This window comes from Pleurodeles waltl, chromosome 5 (genome assembly GCF_031143425.1).
Source record: "Pleurodeles waltl isolate 20211129_DDA chromosome 5, aPleWal1.hap1.20221129, whole genome shotgun sequence".
Taxonomy (NCBI): Eukaryota; Metazoa; Chordata; class Amphibia; order Caudata; family Salamandridae; genus Pleurodeles; species Pleurodeles waltl.
This window is the reverse complement of record NC_090444.1, coordinates 516,614,891-516,629,180: the sequence shown is the minus strand read 5'-3', so window position 1 is coordinate 516,629,180 and position 14,290 is coordinate 516,614,891. Positions and strand designations below refer to the sequence as shown.

Below are 14,290 nucleotides of genomic sequence, written 5' to 3'. Positions count from 1 at the left end.
CAGAGTGAGGACAGGTTCCACAGCTTCACAACAGCATGATGTACATCAAGGTATGTGCCAAGGGTGCCCACTGTCCCCTCACCTGTTTGCCCTGGCAATTGAGTCATTGGTGGAAACTGTTAGATTGGAGTGTAAGGGTAAGGGTCTCGCTGTGGATGGACAGGAATATATAGTCTTGTTACCTCAGACGACCTCCTGCTATACTTGGCAGATGGGGTTTTAGACGCTGAACATTGAATGCAGCTACTGGAGGAGTTTGATGACCTTTCTTGCCTCAAGGTCAGTCTGGGAAAGAAGTGCCTGTTCCTGGCGTCTCCAGAGTATGAGCAACCTGTGGAGGCCCCACAGGACCTAGAATGGGTACTGCAAATATTAAAATATCTGGGAATCTAGATTTACCACCATCTGGGAGACATACAGGAGGGTAATCTCGGTGGGACGTTGAGTTCTCTGCAGTCCTGTGTTCCCTTCTGGAGGTCAATGAAGCTCCCAATTTTGGCTTGAATTGCCATTTTCAAAATGGAGATGCTCCTGAGGCCTCTGTATTATTTTACGACCCTTCTGGTCAGTGTGCCGGGGACCTGGTTCAAACAACTAGACAACTAGATTCCCAGCTCTGGGAGTTAGTTTGGGATGGGTGTCGCCACAGAGTGGCTTTGTCCACCCTTAGGCACCAGCTGAGTGGCCTGGGAGTGTCAGACTTTGAACTATACTTTCTGGCGGCTCAGCTTCAATGGGTGGTTCATGATTGGATGGCACTTATCAGGAGGAGCTTAGTAGCAATGACAGGGATCCCAGCCTGGCTGCTGCACCCAGCTGTCAGGTTCCGGAGGCCGGGGACTCTCTTGGCAGCTGTGCTACATTGTTGGTGACGATGTATCTACCAGACTGGTGGAAGGGCAATTTACGCTCCACACTCCCTGTAGGAGGCTGGCCTAGCTTGTAGTGGGTACCAAGGGGTACTTACACTCTGTGCCAAGTCCAGTTATCCCTTATTAGTGTAGAAGATGTGTTTCTAGCAGCTTAGGCTGATAGAAGGTAGCTATAGCAGAGCAGCTTAGGCTGAACTAGGAGACATGCAAAGCTCCTACTATACCACTGGTGTCATATGCACAATATCATAAGAAAACACAATACACAGATATACTAAAAATAAAGGTACTTTATTTTTATGACAATATGCCAAAAGTATCTCAGTGAGTACCCTCAGTATGAGGATGCCAAATATACACAAGATATATGTACACAATACCAAAAATATGCAGTAATAGCAAAAGGAAGTAATGCAAGCAGTGTAAAGTTACAATGTATTGCAATAGGAGCACATAGGTATAGGGGCAACACAAACCATATACTCCAAAAGTGGAATGCGAATAATGTATGGACCCCAAACCTATGTGAGCTTGTAGAGGGTCGCTGGGACTGTAAGAAAACAGTGAGGGTTAGAAAAATAGCACACCCCAAGACCCTGAAAAGTAGGTGTAAAGTGCACCTATATTCCCCAGAGAGCACAGAAGTCGTGATAGGGGAATTCTGCAAGGAAGACCAACACCAGCAATGCAACCAAAGTGGATTTCTGGATGAGAGTACCTGTGGAACAAGGGGACCAAGTCCAAGAGTCGCGACAAAGTCGAGAGTGGGCAGATGCCCAGGAAATGCCAGCTGAGGGTGCAAAGAAGCTGCCACCGGATGGTAGAAGCTGTGGATTCTGCAAGAACGAAGAGGGCTAGAAACTTCCCCTTTGGAGGATGGATGTCCCACGTCGTGAAGAAGCTTGCAGAGGTGTTCCCACGCAGAAAGACCGCAAACAAGCCTTGCTAGCTGCAAGGGTCGTGGTTAGGGTTTTTGGATGCTGCTGTGGCCCAGGAGGGACCAGGATGTCGCCACTTGGATGAGGAGACAGAGGGGGCGCCCAGCAAGTCAGGGAGCCCTCACAGAAGCAGGCAGCACCCACAGAAGTACCGGAACAGGCACTTGGAAGAGGAGTGAACCGGAGCTTACCCGAAGACACAAAAGGGAGTCCTACGACGCCGGAGGACAACTCAGGAGGTTGTGCACTGCAGGTTAGAGTGTCGGGGACCCAGGCTTGGCTGTGCACAAAGGAAATCCTGGAAGAGTGCACAGGAGCCGGAGCAGCTGCAAATCATGCGGTACCCAGCAATGCAGTCTAGCGTGGGGAGGCAAGGACTTACCTCCACCAAACTTGGACTGAAGAGTCACTGGACTGTGGAAGTCACTTGGACAGAGTTGCTGAGTTCCAGGGACCACGCTCGTCGTGCTGAGAGGGGACCCAGAGGATCGGTGATGCAGTCTTTTGTTGCCTGCGGTTGCAGGGGGAAGATTCCGTCGACCCACAGGAGATTTCTTCAGAGTTCCTAGTGCAGAGAGGAGGCAGGCTACCCCCAGAGCATGCACCACCAGGAAACAGTCGAGAAGGCGGCAGGATCAGCGATATAAGGTTGCAGTAGTCATCTTTGCTACTTTGTTGCAGTTTTGCAGGCTTCCTGAGCAGTCAGCGGTCGATCCTTTGGCAGAAGGTGAAGAGAGAGATGCAGAGGAACTCTGATGAGCTCTTGCATTCGTTATCTAAAGAATTCCCCAAAGCAGAGACCCTAAATAGCCAGAAAAGGAGGTTTGGCTACCTAGGAAGGAGGATAGGCTAGCAACACAGGTAAGAGCCTATCAGGAGGAGTCTCTGACGTCACCTGCTGGCACTGGCCACTCAGAGCAGTCCAGTGTGCCAGCAGCACCTCTGTTTCCAAGATGGCAGAGGTCTGGAGCACACTGGAGGAGCTCTGGGCACCTCCCCTGGGAGGTGCAGGTCAGGGGAGTGGTCACTCCCCTTTCCTTTGTCCAGTTTCGCGCCAGAGCAGGGCTGGGGGATCCCTGAACCGGTGTAGACTGGCTTATGCAGAGATGGGCACCATCTGTGCCCATCAAAGCATTTCCAGAGGCTGGGGGAGGCTACTCCTCCCCAGCCCTGACACCTTTTCCAAAGGGAGAGGGTGTAACACCCTCTCTTTGAGGAAGTCCTTTGTTCTGCCTTCCTGGGCCAAGCCTGGCTGGACCCCAGGAGGGCAGAAACCTGTCTGAGGGGTTGGCAGCAGCAGCAGCTGCAGTGAAACCCCGGGAAAGGCAGTTTGGCAGTACCTGGGTCTGTGCTAGACGCTCGGGGGATCATGGAATTGTCTCCCCAATGCCAGAATGGCATTGGGGTGACAATTCCATGATCTTAGACATGTTACATGGCCATGTTCGGAGTTATCATTGTGACGCTATACATAGGTAGTGACCTATGTATAGTGCACACGTGTAATGGTGTCCCCGCACTCACAAAGTCTGGGGAATTTGCCCTGAACAATGTGGGGGCACCTTGGCTAGTGCCAGGCTGCCCACACACTAAGTAACTTAGCACCCAACCTTCACCAGGTGAAGGTTAGACATATAGGTGACTTATAAGTTACTTAAGTGCAGTGGTAAATGGCTGTGAAATAACGTGGACGTTATTTCACTCAGGCTGCAGTGGCAGGCCTGTGTAAGAATTGTCAGAGCTCCCTATGGGTGGCAAAAGAAATGCTGCAGCCCATAGGGATCTCCTGGAACCCCAATACCCTGGGTACCTTAGTACCATATACTAGGGAATTATAAGGGTGTTCCAGTATGCCAATGTGAATTGGTGAAATTGGTCCCTAGCCTGTTAGTGACAATTTAGAAAGCAGAGAGAGCATAACCACTGAGGTTCTGGTTAGCAGAGCCTCAGTGAGACAGTTAGTCATCACACAGGGAACACATACAGGGCACACTTATGAGCACTGGGGCCCTGGCTGGCAGGGTCCCAGTGACACATACACTAAAACAACATATATACAGTGAAATATGGGGGTAACATGCCAGGCAAGATGGTACTTTCCTACACTCCCTTTGGTCGGTCTTCCACACGGTGAAACACTGGTACATTTACGGCTGCACAGTTGAGCGACTGGACTGAGAGCGGAGTGGTGACAACGGGAGACAGTTTTCAGCTGGGAATCTTGATGCCTTGGGGAGCTTGCTGAACTCTATGATCTATAGGCAGGCCAATTCCCAACATTTAAGACTGGCTTGAACATTTCGTGTCGTGTAGGGCACTGGTGACGCGAGCCCCAACGCATGAAGTTCTCCAACTGCTTGTGACAATAGGGTCAGCCAGACATTTGGTGATCTGACTCTATAAGGCTTTTAATGTAATGGTATGATGCCCTCTGACAGTACATAGGGAATGTTGGAAGAGGGTGATAGGCAGGGAGTTCACGGACGCACAGTGGTCTCAGGTACTGGATTACCCATATAATTAAAGTATCCTGGAATACACATTTGAAATATACCCAATATAATATGTCCTCCTGACCTACCTTACACCACGAAGGCTCCGGTCCATTAATGGTGGGAAACCTAGAGGTTGCACGCAGTGTGCGCAACTCAATGCTCACGTTTGGCATATGACTTGGGATGCTGTGTGAGAGGTCAAGTATGAGTCTTGCAGCAGTGTTCTGGATGGTCTGGAGCCTGTGTAGGAGATGCTTGGAGATTCCAGCCTGCAGCGTGTTGCCGTAGTCCAGCCTGCTGGTGATGCTTGTGTGACGGGCTGTCTGATGTTCTGAGGCAACCATTTAAAGATCTCTCACATTATGCATAAGATGTGGAGGAGGCAGGAGGTGAACAATGCATTGACTTGAGCTATCATGTTGCGCTTATGGTCTAGGATGATCCCTACATTTCTTGTGTGGCCTGTTGGTGTGGGTTTTGGTCCTAGCTCCTATTGCCACCCTATTGGGAGGGCTTGTTGTAGATGACCAGTACTTCCATCTTGTTTGGGTTGAGTTTCAAGCAGTTGGTTCCTTTCCATTCTGGCACCATGGTCATGCAGTTGGTGAAGTTGGTTCTGATGTTGGCTGTCTTGTCCATCAGGGTAAGGATGAGTTGGATGTCCTTGGGTAGGAGATCATGGTGATGTCTTGTGATCTAATGATTTTGGTGAGTGGCGTCATGTATATGTTAAAAAGGGTAGGGTTCAGGGACAATCCCTGTGGGAATCCGCATACCAGTTTCTTGGTCTTTGATGTGAATGGTGGCAGGGTAACACTGGATTCTTCCAGTGAGGAAGAAATAGATTCATTTGAGAGCAGATCCTTCAATGCCAATTTCATGGAGTCTTCTGATGAGGGTGTTGTGGGAGACAGTGTCTAAGGCCGTGGAGATGTCACGCAGGATGAGGGCTGCTGTTTCTCCTTCATCCAGGATGATTTAGATGTCATTGGTGGCAGCAATGAGTGCTGTTTCGGTGCTGTGTTTCTTTCTGAATCCTGATTGAGTGTTGTCTAGAAAATGGTGAAGTTTGAGATGGGTTGTGAGTTGCTTATTGATGGCATTCTCAATCACTTTGGCTGAACAGGGGAGCAGGGAGTTGTATCGGAAGTTGCTCAGTTAATTTGGGTCTGCTTTGGGCTTCTAAGGAGGGCTTTGATTTATGCAAGTTTCCATTCATCCAGGAAAGTGGCGTACGTGAATGAGGTGTTGATCCAAAAAAGTCGAGAACCCACTTTAAAGTTATCAAGATTATTATAATATTTCAATTCATGTTCAAGAAATGATACATCGGATCCGCATGTTCAGTTTGGGTGCATTTATTAATCCCAAACACTGAAAGATTTCTTGGGGAATACAGGGAGAGACAGCCAACTGCCTTGTGGTGAGTTCACCTAGGGCTTTTTCAAGGCTGCAAATAATGAAAAGTGATCAGAGTAGTAATACTATTGAGACTGATAGATTGGAGTGTTAGTAAAGGCACTAAGAAGGTACCGCCCATTAGTTAAAAATGGTGAGTGTACGAAAAAAGGGAAAATATATTAGATAGTGATCATATCCAGCTGATAGTTCCATAACCTAACCCGAAGCAGTGAAAAAGATAATGAATGAAAATTCGTGACAGTTGATATCGAAGGTTCATGCTCATAAAAGTGTGGGTTTGGTGAGAGTAAAAGTAAAATTAAACTTAAAGTTCAAAATTGAAAGTGAGATTAGTGCTGGCACTGAAAGATTAAAATAGCTATCACATTAGTGTTTTGTATGATTATTAGAATTAGTTAATAATACGTACTAGTAATTATAGTAAAGAGGCATCATACCATTACGTTGTTCATCAGAGAGAGTCCATTTTTAAATACAAATAGTCTGAGTGGAAAACGGGGTATGATAAATACACATTTGCCTGATAGTTGGTAGAGTATACATATAGATAACAGATGAGACGGAACCTAGTAACAGGGTGTTGATGTTGTGGGATAGGGTGGTGCAGATTGGTGATGTTCTCAGTTTGTAGATATGGTGGGGGCAAGGGTCTGTTGGGGCCCCTTAGTGGATGGCCCACATGATTGCAGCTGTGTTGTGTCTGGTGAGAGTTGTCCTTTCGGTTAAGTGGCTGTCTTGCTTGGTGGGGTGTAGGTTAGCTGTGAGTTCTCTGGAGTTGGGTTGGTGTGCAAAGTTGTTGTAGATGTTTGTGATTTTACTGTTGAAGAAGTTTGATAGCTTGTTGCAGAGTTGTTGGGAGGGAGCGATGTTGTTGACAGTGCTGAGGGAAAGGAGAAATCTTTGACAATCAAGAAGATCTCCTTGCAGCTGTTGGGACTTGCTATGATGCTATCCACTAGTGTGGCTTTTTTACTGTCTTTTATTTGTTGGTGATAGCTTCTGAGTGCAGCCTTTTAGGTAGTTCTATCAGTGGTATCGTGACTGGCTCTCCATTTCCTTTCTGCCTGTTTACACTGCCATTTGGAGTCTTGGAGGTCTTCTGTGTACCAGCTGGTCTGCTTGTTTAAATCTATTATGCTTGCTGGGTTTGATTGGTGCAAGGGAGTTTGCACAGTTCTTAATCTAGTTGTTGATGTTCTTGTCGAGGTTGTCTGTCGGGCTACTTTGATCTGTGCTGAGGGCACTGAGGCAGCCTGCTTCTGTGATTTTGCCCTAGCTGCAGCTTGAATTGCTGAACCTGGAAGGGGTGTTTACTTGAGGTGTGTTGATTTGGAAGTGGACGATGGAGCGAGCGGTACATGTGAGCAGTGTAGAAAAGTAGTATTGCTATTGCTTGTGGTGAGGATGGGGTCCAGTGCGTGTGTCCTGCGGTATTTGTTGGTTCTGAGACAAGTTGGGAGAGTCCAATATTGCTCAGGCTTTTGAGAAGGGCTATGGAGTAGGGGTTGTTTCGGTCTGTAGGCTCTGGAGTTGATGGTGAGCAAAGCAACAATGTTGGTGATGAGGTTGATGAAGGTGGCTTATGGTCTCGGTGGTCAGTTGGCAAGGGTTCTGCTCGGGGTGAAGTTTTCAGACATTTGCAGCTTGAAGCGCAGGTGTTCTGTGAATGGGGTGGCGTTCTCTGTGTATGTTGTGCATTTGATGGATTCCTTGTAGATGGGTCCTCCTGGCTTGTAAAGGTGGTCCGGTCCAGTGATCTTGTAGCCCGCTAGGATTGCCATGGCAATGTTAGAAGCCTATGAGGGGTAGAGCGAGGTCTCTGTGATGAAGAGGATGTTTGGTGCGTAGCTGTTCTGCAGGTCCTATATTTTTGTTGTGTGTTTACTCAGTGATTGTGTGTTGAGAAGCATACAAGCGAGTGGGTGTTGCCGTGAATGGGTGATAGGAAATTCACAGATTAATAAACTATATATACATAAATTCCCAGATTAATAAGCTATACATACATAAAAAAGAAATGTAAATTAGAAAATTTAAAAAAATTTAAAATGTGAGGAAATTTTAAATTGGAAGTTAAGAATTAAGGTGGTAGCCTTGGCTTGATTTGTGGTAGCAGCTCAAGTACAGCAAACAGTAGTATGGAGAAATGGTGACCTCATTCGAAGCACTAATGTTCTCTGACAAAAAGAAAGCTTACATTAGAAGCTAAAAAGATAAAACGAAATGCTAGAGCCTTTTATATAGCTTTGTCTTTTGGAAATAAATCCAAATTTTAAAATGCTGCAACTGTCCTTTAAAAATACACTTTTGGTTTTGTATGTCTTTTGACTATATGTTAAGAATATTTAATGTTTTATGGATTTGATTAATGTGTATTTGTTTCTGTAGTTTTGTGTGTTGTCTTGAGGTTCAAATCATAGAAATCTTTTAGGTGTTGGTCCTCAGTGTCAATTAGTAATTCACTTGGGGTCCCTAGAAGGTAAGAGGTTAAGAACCTCAGCATTAGGAGATTAATTTAAGGCGTAAGGTAAAATACAATTCAACTCTAAAATAGTGATAAGTTCTTAGTTTTGCTCTGTACAGCCATGTTTCTCTTTCAGGGCCGGGGTTTGCTATCTACGCGGTTGTCCACCTCCTGCTGCCTGTGATGTCTCTTTGGCTTCGTCGCAGTCATGGCGAGCACTCCTACTGGGACGTTGCCTCTGCTAACTTCAAACATGCCATTGGTTTGTCCTGCGAGCTAGTTGTGGAACATGTTCAGAGCTTCATCCACTCTGGTAAATAATTTTGAGAAAATCTAATTGCTTAACACATTCATATGCAACAGTTATTAAAAAGTAATGGGAGAGACTTTGTATGAGTATAGAGAGGAATCAAGTGTAACAGTGGAAATGGAAAAGTCGATTGAGAGATAGGAGAACTAAATTACTCAACAAAAAATCTGTGGCTTAAACACAGAAGAGGAACTGAAAACATTTGAAGACATTTCACAGGAAAAACATGAAAAAAACTGCCATACAGATCTGAAACATGAATGTTGATGGAAGGCAGCGAAGTGGTGGAATCTAAGACATAGGCACTCATTCGGACCTTGGCGGGCGGTGGAGGCCGCCCGCCAAAGTCCCGCCTTCAGGTTACCGTTCCGCGGTCGAAAGACCGCGGCGGTAATTCTGACTTTCCCGCTGGGCTGGCGGGCGGCCGCCTTCAGGCCGCCCGCCAGCCCAGCGGGAAAGAGGCTTCCACGATGAAGCCGGCTCGGAATCGAGCCGGCGGAGTGGAAGCTGTGCGACGGGTGCAGTTGCACCCGTCGCGTATTTCACTGTCTGCGCAGCAGACAGTGAAATACATTTAGGGGCCCTCTTACGGGGGCCCCTGCAGTGCCCATGCCAGTGGCATGGGCACTGGAGGGGCCCCCAGGGGCCCCGCGACCCCCCCTACCGCCATCCGATTCCCGGCGGGAGAACCGCCGGGAACTGGATGGCGGTAGGGGGGGTCGGAATCCCCTCGGCGGCGCAGCTAGCTGCGCCGCCTTGGAGGATTCCAATGGGCGGCGGTACACTGGCGGGAGCCCGCCAGTGTTGCCGGTCCGACCGCGGCTTTACCGCCGCGGTCGGAATGCCCATTGGAGCACCGCCGGCCTGTCGGCGGTGCTCCCGCGGTCCTCCAACCCGGCGGTCATGGACCGCCAGGGATGTAATGACCACCATAGTCGAGATAGTGTGTCAAAGACTATTGTGAAACTGGGAAACAATTGGAAGAAGATAGTTGTGGGACAGTGAGAGTGAGGCACATGAGAAGGGAGCACGAGTATGACATGGAGACTGCCTAACACCCAGATTCCAGAATGAAATAATTTAATGCTATCTTAAGCGTTTGCATTTTTTTTGTTCAAAATGTGTTATGTATCACATTTTCAGTGTACTTCGTATAGTTTTAACAGGTCTCTCTTTGACTACTTTTAAACAAATTTAGTATACGGACGATAAATAATAATATAATTTACAAGGTACAAGCTCAGCCTGAATGCACAGTGTGCACTAACGATCTGAGCAGAGCAGGGAGTTAAGAACTATACTAAATCACTGTTGATTTACCGAACTTGAAAGGTTGATTGACAGTGTCAGTCTTACAGAAGAACTAGTGAATCTTTAGATATATCATGGATTGTGCTTTATCCCACAGCTCTTAACGTATGTTTGTTGGTAATAATTACTATATTATCAAATTCTATTTTAACTTGTGTTGAGTTGACTTCCAAGTTGTTTTGAGTTTGTCAGTGTGTAAAACACCCTTGTTCATTTAAAAACAAAAAACAAATCATTAACAGCCCAGTATACATTGTGATATCCCAATTCACACGTTTTACGTTGTGTGCAAATTGCTGTATTTTCGAAAGAATGGGACATTCTCTGGTAGAGGAAGAGGACTAAATGCTAGGTTTTTCAAACCTATGGGTCCAGACTGAAGTTAGATTGGTAGAATATTTCTAATGACCTGGTGAGGTCACTCCCATCAATTTTAAGTTTGTACCAACTTAGCAGTGTTGAAAATGAGGTAGAGCAGTTGTGGCAATTTCAGGTTATGCCAGTGACAGCTGTTTGCATTACCTCAGCATCTGATACACACTGCAAGCATTAATAACATTGACAATCATTCTTTTGCCTTGTACCTTTAAGTACTCCTTTGGTTTATGTTTTCCTGTTCTAGACATTGGCTATGAGAACATGATCAACACAATGCTGAAGGACCTCTTCAAATTGTTGGTAGCCTGCGTGGCCGAGCCAACAGAAAGCATATCCAGGGTCGGCTGTTCCTGTATAAGGTGAGGGAAGCATGCGTGTTTTAAAAATGTATTCCGTCTTCAATCCATCTGTGAGGATGTTCTGTATGAAGAGGCATTTTGGCTAACCCAGGAGTTTATTCGAATTGCAAGTATCTTTTTTTAACGCACATACCAATTGAATCTTTATGTGAAATCACAGCATTTTTATGTTCTTAATGAAAACAAAACGGAGAGCTGCTTTCCATAAAAGAAAATGATTTTCCATTTGTTGAACAATCATGCTCCAAGAGTGATTTAAACTCAAGACCTGGTGTTAGTAGGAACCCCTAAAATATCATTATAACCATATAAAAGCCCTCTGTTCAACATTATTTGAATGGGACAGTTCTAATCATAATAATGTTTATGCCACAAAACTGTTCCACTGAAAACCTTTTCATTACCTATTGGAAAGTTAGTCTCTGTCTCCTTCTTGCTCTATTACACCATGTCTGTCCCTGTTGCAGTATGTAGGGGTTACTGGACTATCTGATTTGGAAGTGTTCTACATTGCTTTCTACCTTACTTGACCAGGCAGGGTTAGGCCATCACGGGTGAAAAGGCACGCGTGTTGGAAGGGTGACAAGGCTGATGAAGGCAGAGGGGTCAGAATGTTATGTTGTGGCTGGCTTGTAAGGAATTGTTACATGAAAATTGAGATTTTCCTAGCCTTGGTGTCTGAAAGGCTAGATTTTATTAAAGACACGGAGGCGAGTATTATGCAGTCTTTTCTTGCTTTAATTTTAACAGCAGCCAAGAAGAAAAACTACATTTCCCAACAAAAACTACAAAGTAACATCATAAGGTAACCATCCAATAGGACGTCGTAATGCACTATTAGTATCCTGACTGCGAACAAGAAGTCCTCTTTTCTTGATGCGAACCACTAAAGAGGAGAAGTAACCAGCAGAATGACATAAAGAACAGAAACCAAAGTCACAAAGTCTATAAGGCAATCTTGAAGATGGCGAGTGTAGAGAGGAAACCGGGAAGGATGTCCACCGATGACGGAGTCCAGTGTTGAACGAAGGTCGTTACGCAAATCATGAAGAGCCAACGTTGGGAGCAGGAGTTGGCACTGAAATAAAGGAACAGGGAGGGTTAAGCCAGTGGTGGGATAATACTCGCCTCCGTGTCTTTAATAAAATCTAGCCTTTCAGGCACCAAGGCTAGGAAAATCTCAATTGTTGGGAAATGTAGTTTTTCTTCTTGGCTGCTGTTAAAATTAAAGCAAGAAAAGACTGCATAATATGAGCCTCCGGTCTTGTAATAAAATTGGAATTCAGTGCATCATAGGCATTGTTCTTAACTGAGCATTTAGTAATTGAGATACTGGATTGGGAAACTTGTTGTATACCTCATATTCTGTATGACTGTTTTTGGTATGGTTGTCTCCAGATCAATTAAACTTCATGTGCCACAAGTACTCAGCTGACCATTAAGAGTACCTTGAAACAGTCAAGTCTAGAACAAGTGTAGATTTCTTCTCTCTTCTTTTTTCAGGTATGTCCTGTTGACGACTGGACCAGTTTTTACCGAAGAGATGTGGCGTCTTGCATGCTGTGCATTACAAGATGCCTTTTCAGCTACCCTTGAACCAGTGAAGGTATGAGCAACCCCTGATGAATATACATTGATTCTCATTGCTGCTTCACATCTATATCTTGTGACAATTTAGAGACTGTTCAGAGAAAGTATCTATGCTTTGCATAGGTTAAAATACCCAAACATTCCTATTCCTTGTGCGTTGATGTACTGAGTATTTATCAGCTCTTAATGGGTTTCTCTGCGGCATGCAGAGGGGTTGAACCAGGTCTTACATTGTGGTCTCCTGTATGTCTGTCATGTATCTGAAAGTGGCTTACAGGTTGTTTGATTTACTCAGAAGTTCTTGGAAGGTGACATTTTCCTATAACGTGCTGAAGTACTCATCTCAACGTGTTTTCAGTTTTCAGTCGATGATGCATTAGGTGTTTGCTTTGTCCGTAGAACCTACTGGGGTATTTCCACAGTGGCTCTGAGAGCTTTTCTGGAGATGCCTGTGAAGTGAAAGTGGCAGCTCCTTCCCTGTGTCCCAATGCCGAGGCGGAGTACTGGAGAATCCGTGCTATGGCACAGCAGGTAACTACTTTCCACTAGCTTAACTTCATCATATGGCTTTGTGTACTTAGTGGCTGCCGACTAATTCTTGAAGACTGCTGGTTTTCTCCTACTAAATATTGAAAAATAAAGAAGAGAGTATTATGTACACCAAATGTCAAATTAGCTTACTAGTGTCTACTGTTCCTATTCTAGGGTATTGGCAAATCGCAGTTTTATGTCCATCTGGCTCAGCGAACTCTTAATACATCTTGACCAATCAGCATGTAAATCAATGCTAACCTGAATATCCTCAAATTTGCCTCCTAAATGATATTTTGTGATATTGGCAACCAGGACTTTTGGTTTGCAGTCTCAATGTAACTTCGGTCTAGATTTGTCTCAATTATTCATCAGATATAGCCCTCTTGATGAACTGGTGCGGCTGTTCTCCATTGGCTCTGGAAAATAACTGCATTGTATGTCAGAAAGTGGTGATGTAGATGATGCCATTCAGTAAAGGAACCTGAACACAGTTGTCTCTTCTGTAGTGTAAAGAAGCTTCTTGTAACGAGTTTCTTCATTAACATTGGTGGTGTTCTACTAATGTAGTTAATTAAATGTGTTTGTTAGAACTATTGTATATTTCTTTCCATATAGTTGAGAATATACCTTCCAGATATCAGGTTCTGCTTTCGCTTATGTAATCCAAATCAGACATTTATACATTCATGAATGAATTCGAATATGAAGACATGAATGTATTTAATTAACGATATTTTGGGTATCTGGACCAGAACTGGGGAACGAGTCAGAGATTTGTGCTAAATTGAATACCCAGCATGAAATAATTAGTCATAGAAAACCATTCTTCTGAAGAAATCCACTTCCTGAATGTAGAAATGTCAGTGAGGGCTGCTCAGTGGCACTCACATTTCTATTCTACAATGACAGCTCACCATATTGTGTTACTGGCATACAAAGCATGATTAAAGGTTTTATTCTCCTGAATTATACTAATGGTACCTGACTCTTGAGCATTTAAAGGGCCACAGGAAATGTTACAAAACTTCTGACACAGGCATTTCTTGGAGGACATTCTAAATGAAGCTGTGAATACGGCTAAGGTGAAATCTTAGAATGGGACTAAAAAATGGGAGGGATAGAAAAACTTGTATATTTACAACAAAATACTCTGCATTGTACAATAAAGTGTCATTAAAAACGTGATTCTTTCTTAATAGTGAATCAAAAATGATTATAATATTTTAATACTAGTAGCAGAAATAATGTGAAATCATATAAAAGCAGGATACCCAGTGGTGTAAAGTCTACAGGATATTGCTGATATTGCTCCTAACCCTAAAATAGGAACCCTCATATACCTACATAAACAATAACTGGATAATAAATGACATACATTGCAATACTGCAGTGGAAGAGAGGGTGATCTTCTATCTGTATATAGAGTAAAGAATAGAACAGTCATTCTTTGCAATTGGTGATACAGAAAATAATTAATTGTATAAAATGTCAATGCAGACAATACAGGCTACAGGAAGCAAGACATTTTTGCAAATTAGTGAGATTCCCTTCCTAATATTGAAGGGGTGGAGGATGGAATTTTATATATATATATATATGTATATATATATATAAATT

The 14,290-nt window shown here is 44.5% G+C and overlaps 1 protein-coding gene across 3 annotated transcripts in view; it reads left to right on the top strand.

Moving 5' to 3' along the window:
* The window catches only part of ARFGEF3 (ARFGEF family member 3), a 402,727-nt gene that overhangs the window by 366,645 nt on the left and 21,792 nt on the right, over positions 1-14,290 (top strand). For all 3 annotated transcript variants that reach the window (XM_069234334.1, XM_069234333.1, XM_069234332.1), the window contains 4 exons: positions 8,328-8,504; positions 10,435-10,549; positions 12,053-12,155; positions 12,539-12,670. In XM_069234334.1, coding sequence (XP_069090435.1) covers positions 8,328-8,504; positions 10,435-10,549; positions 12,053-12,155; positions 12,539-12,670 — 527 coding nt within the window. The remainder of the gene's footprint in view (positions 1-8,327; positions 8,505-10,434; positions 10,550-12,052; positions 12,156-12,538; positions 12,671-14,290) is intronic.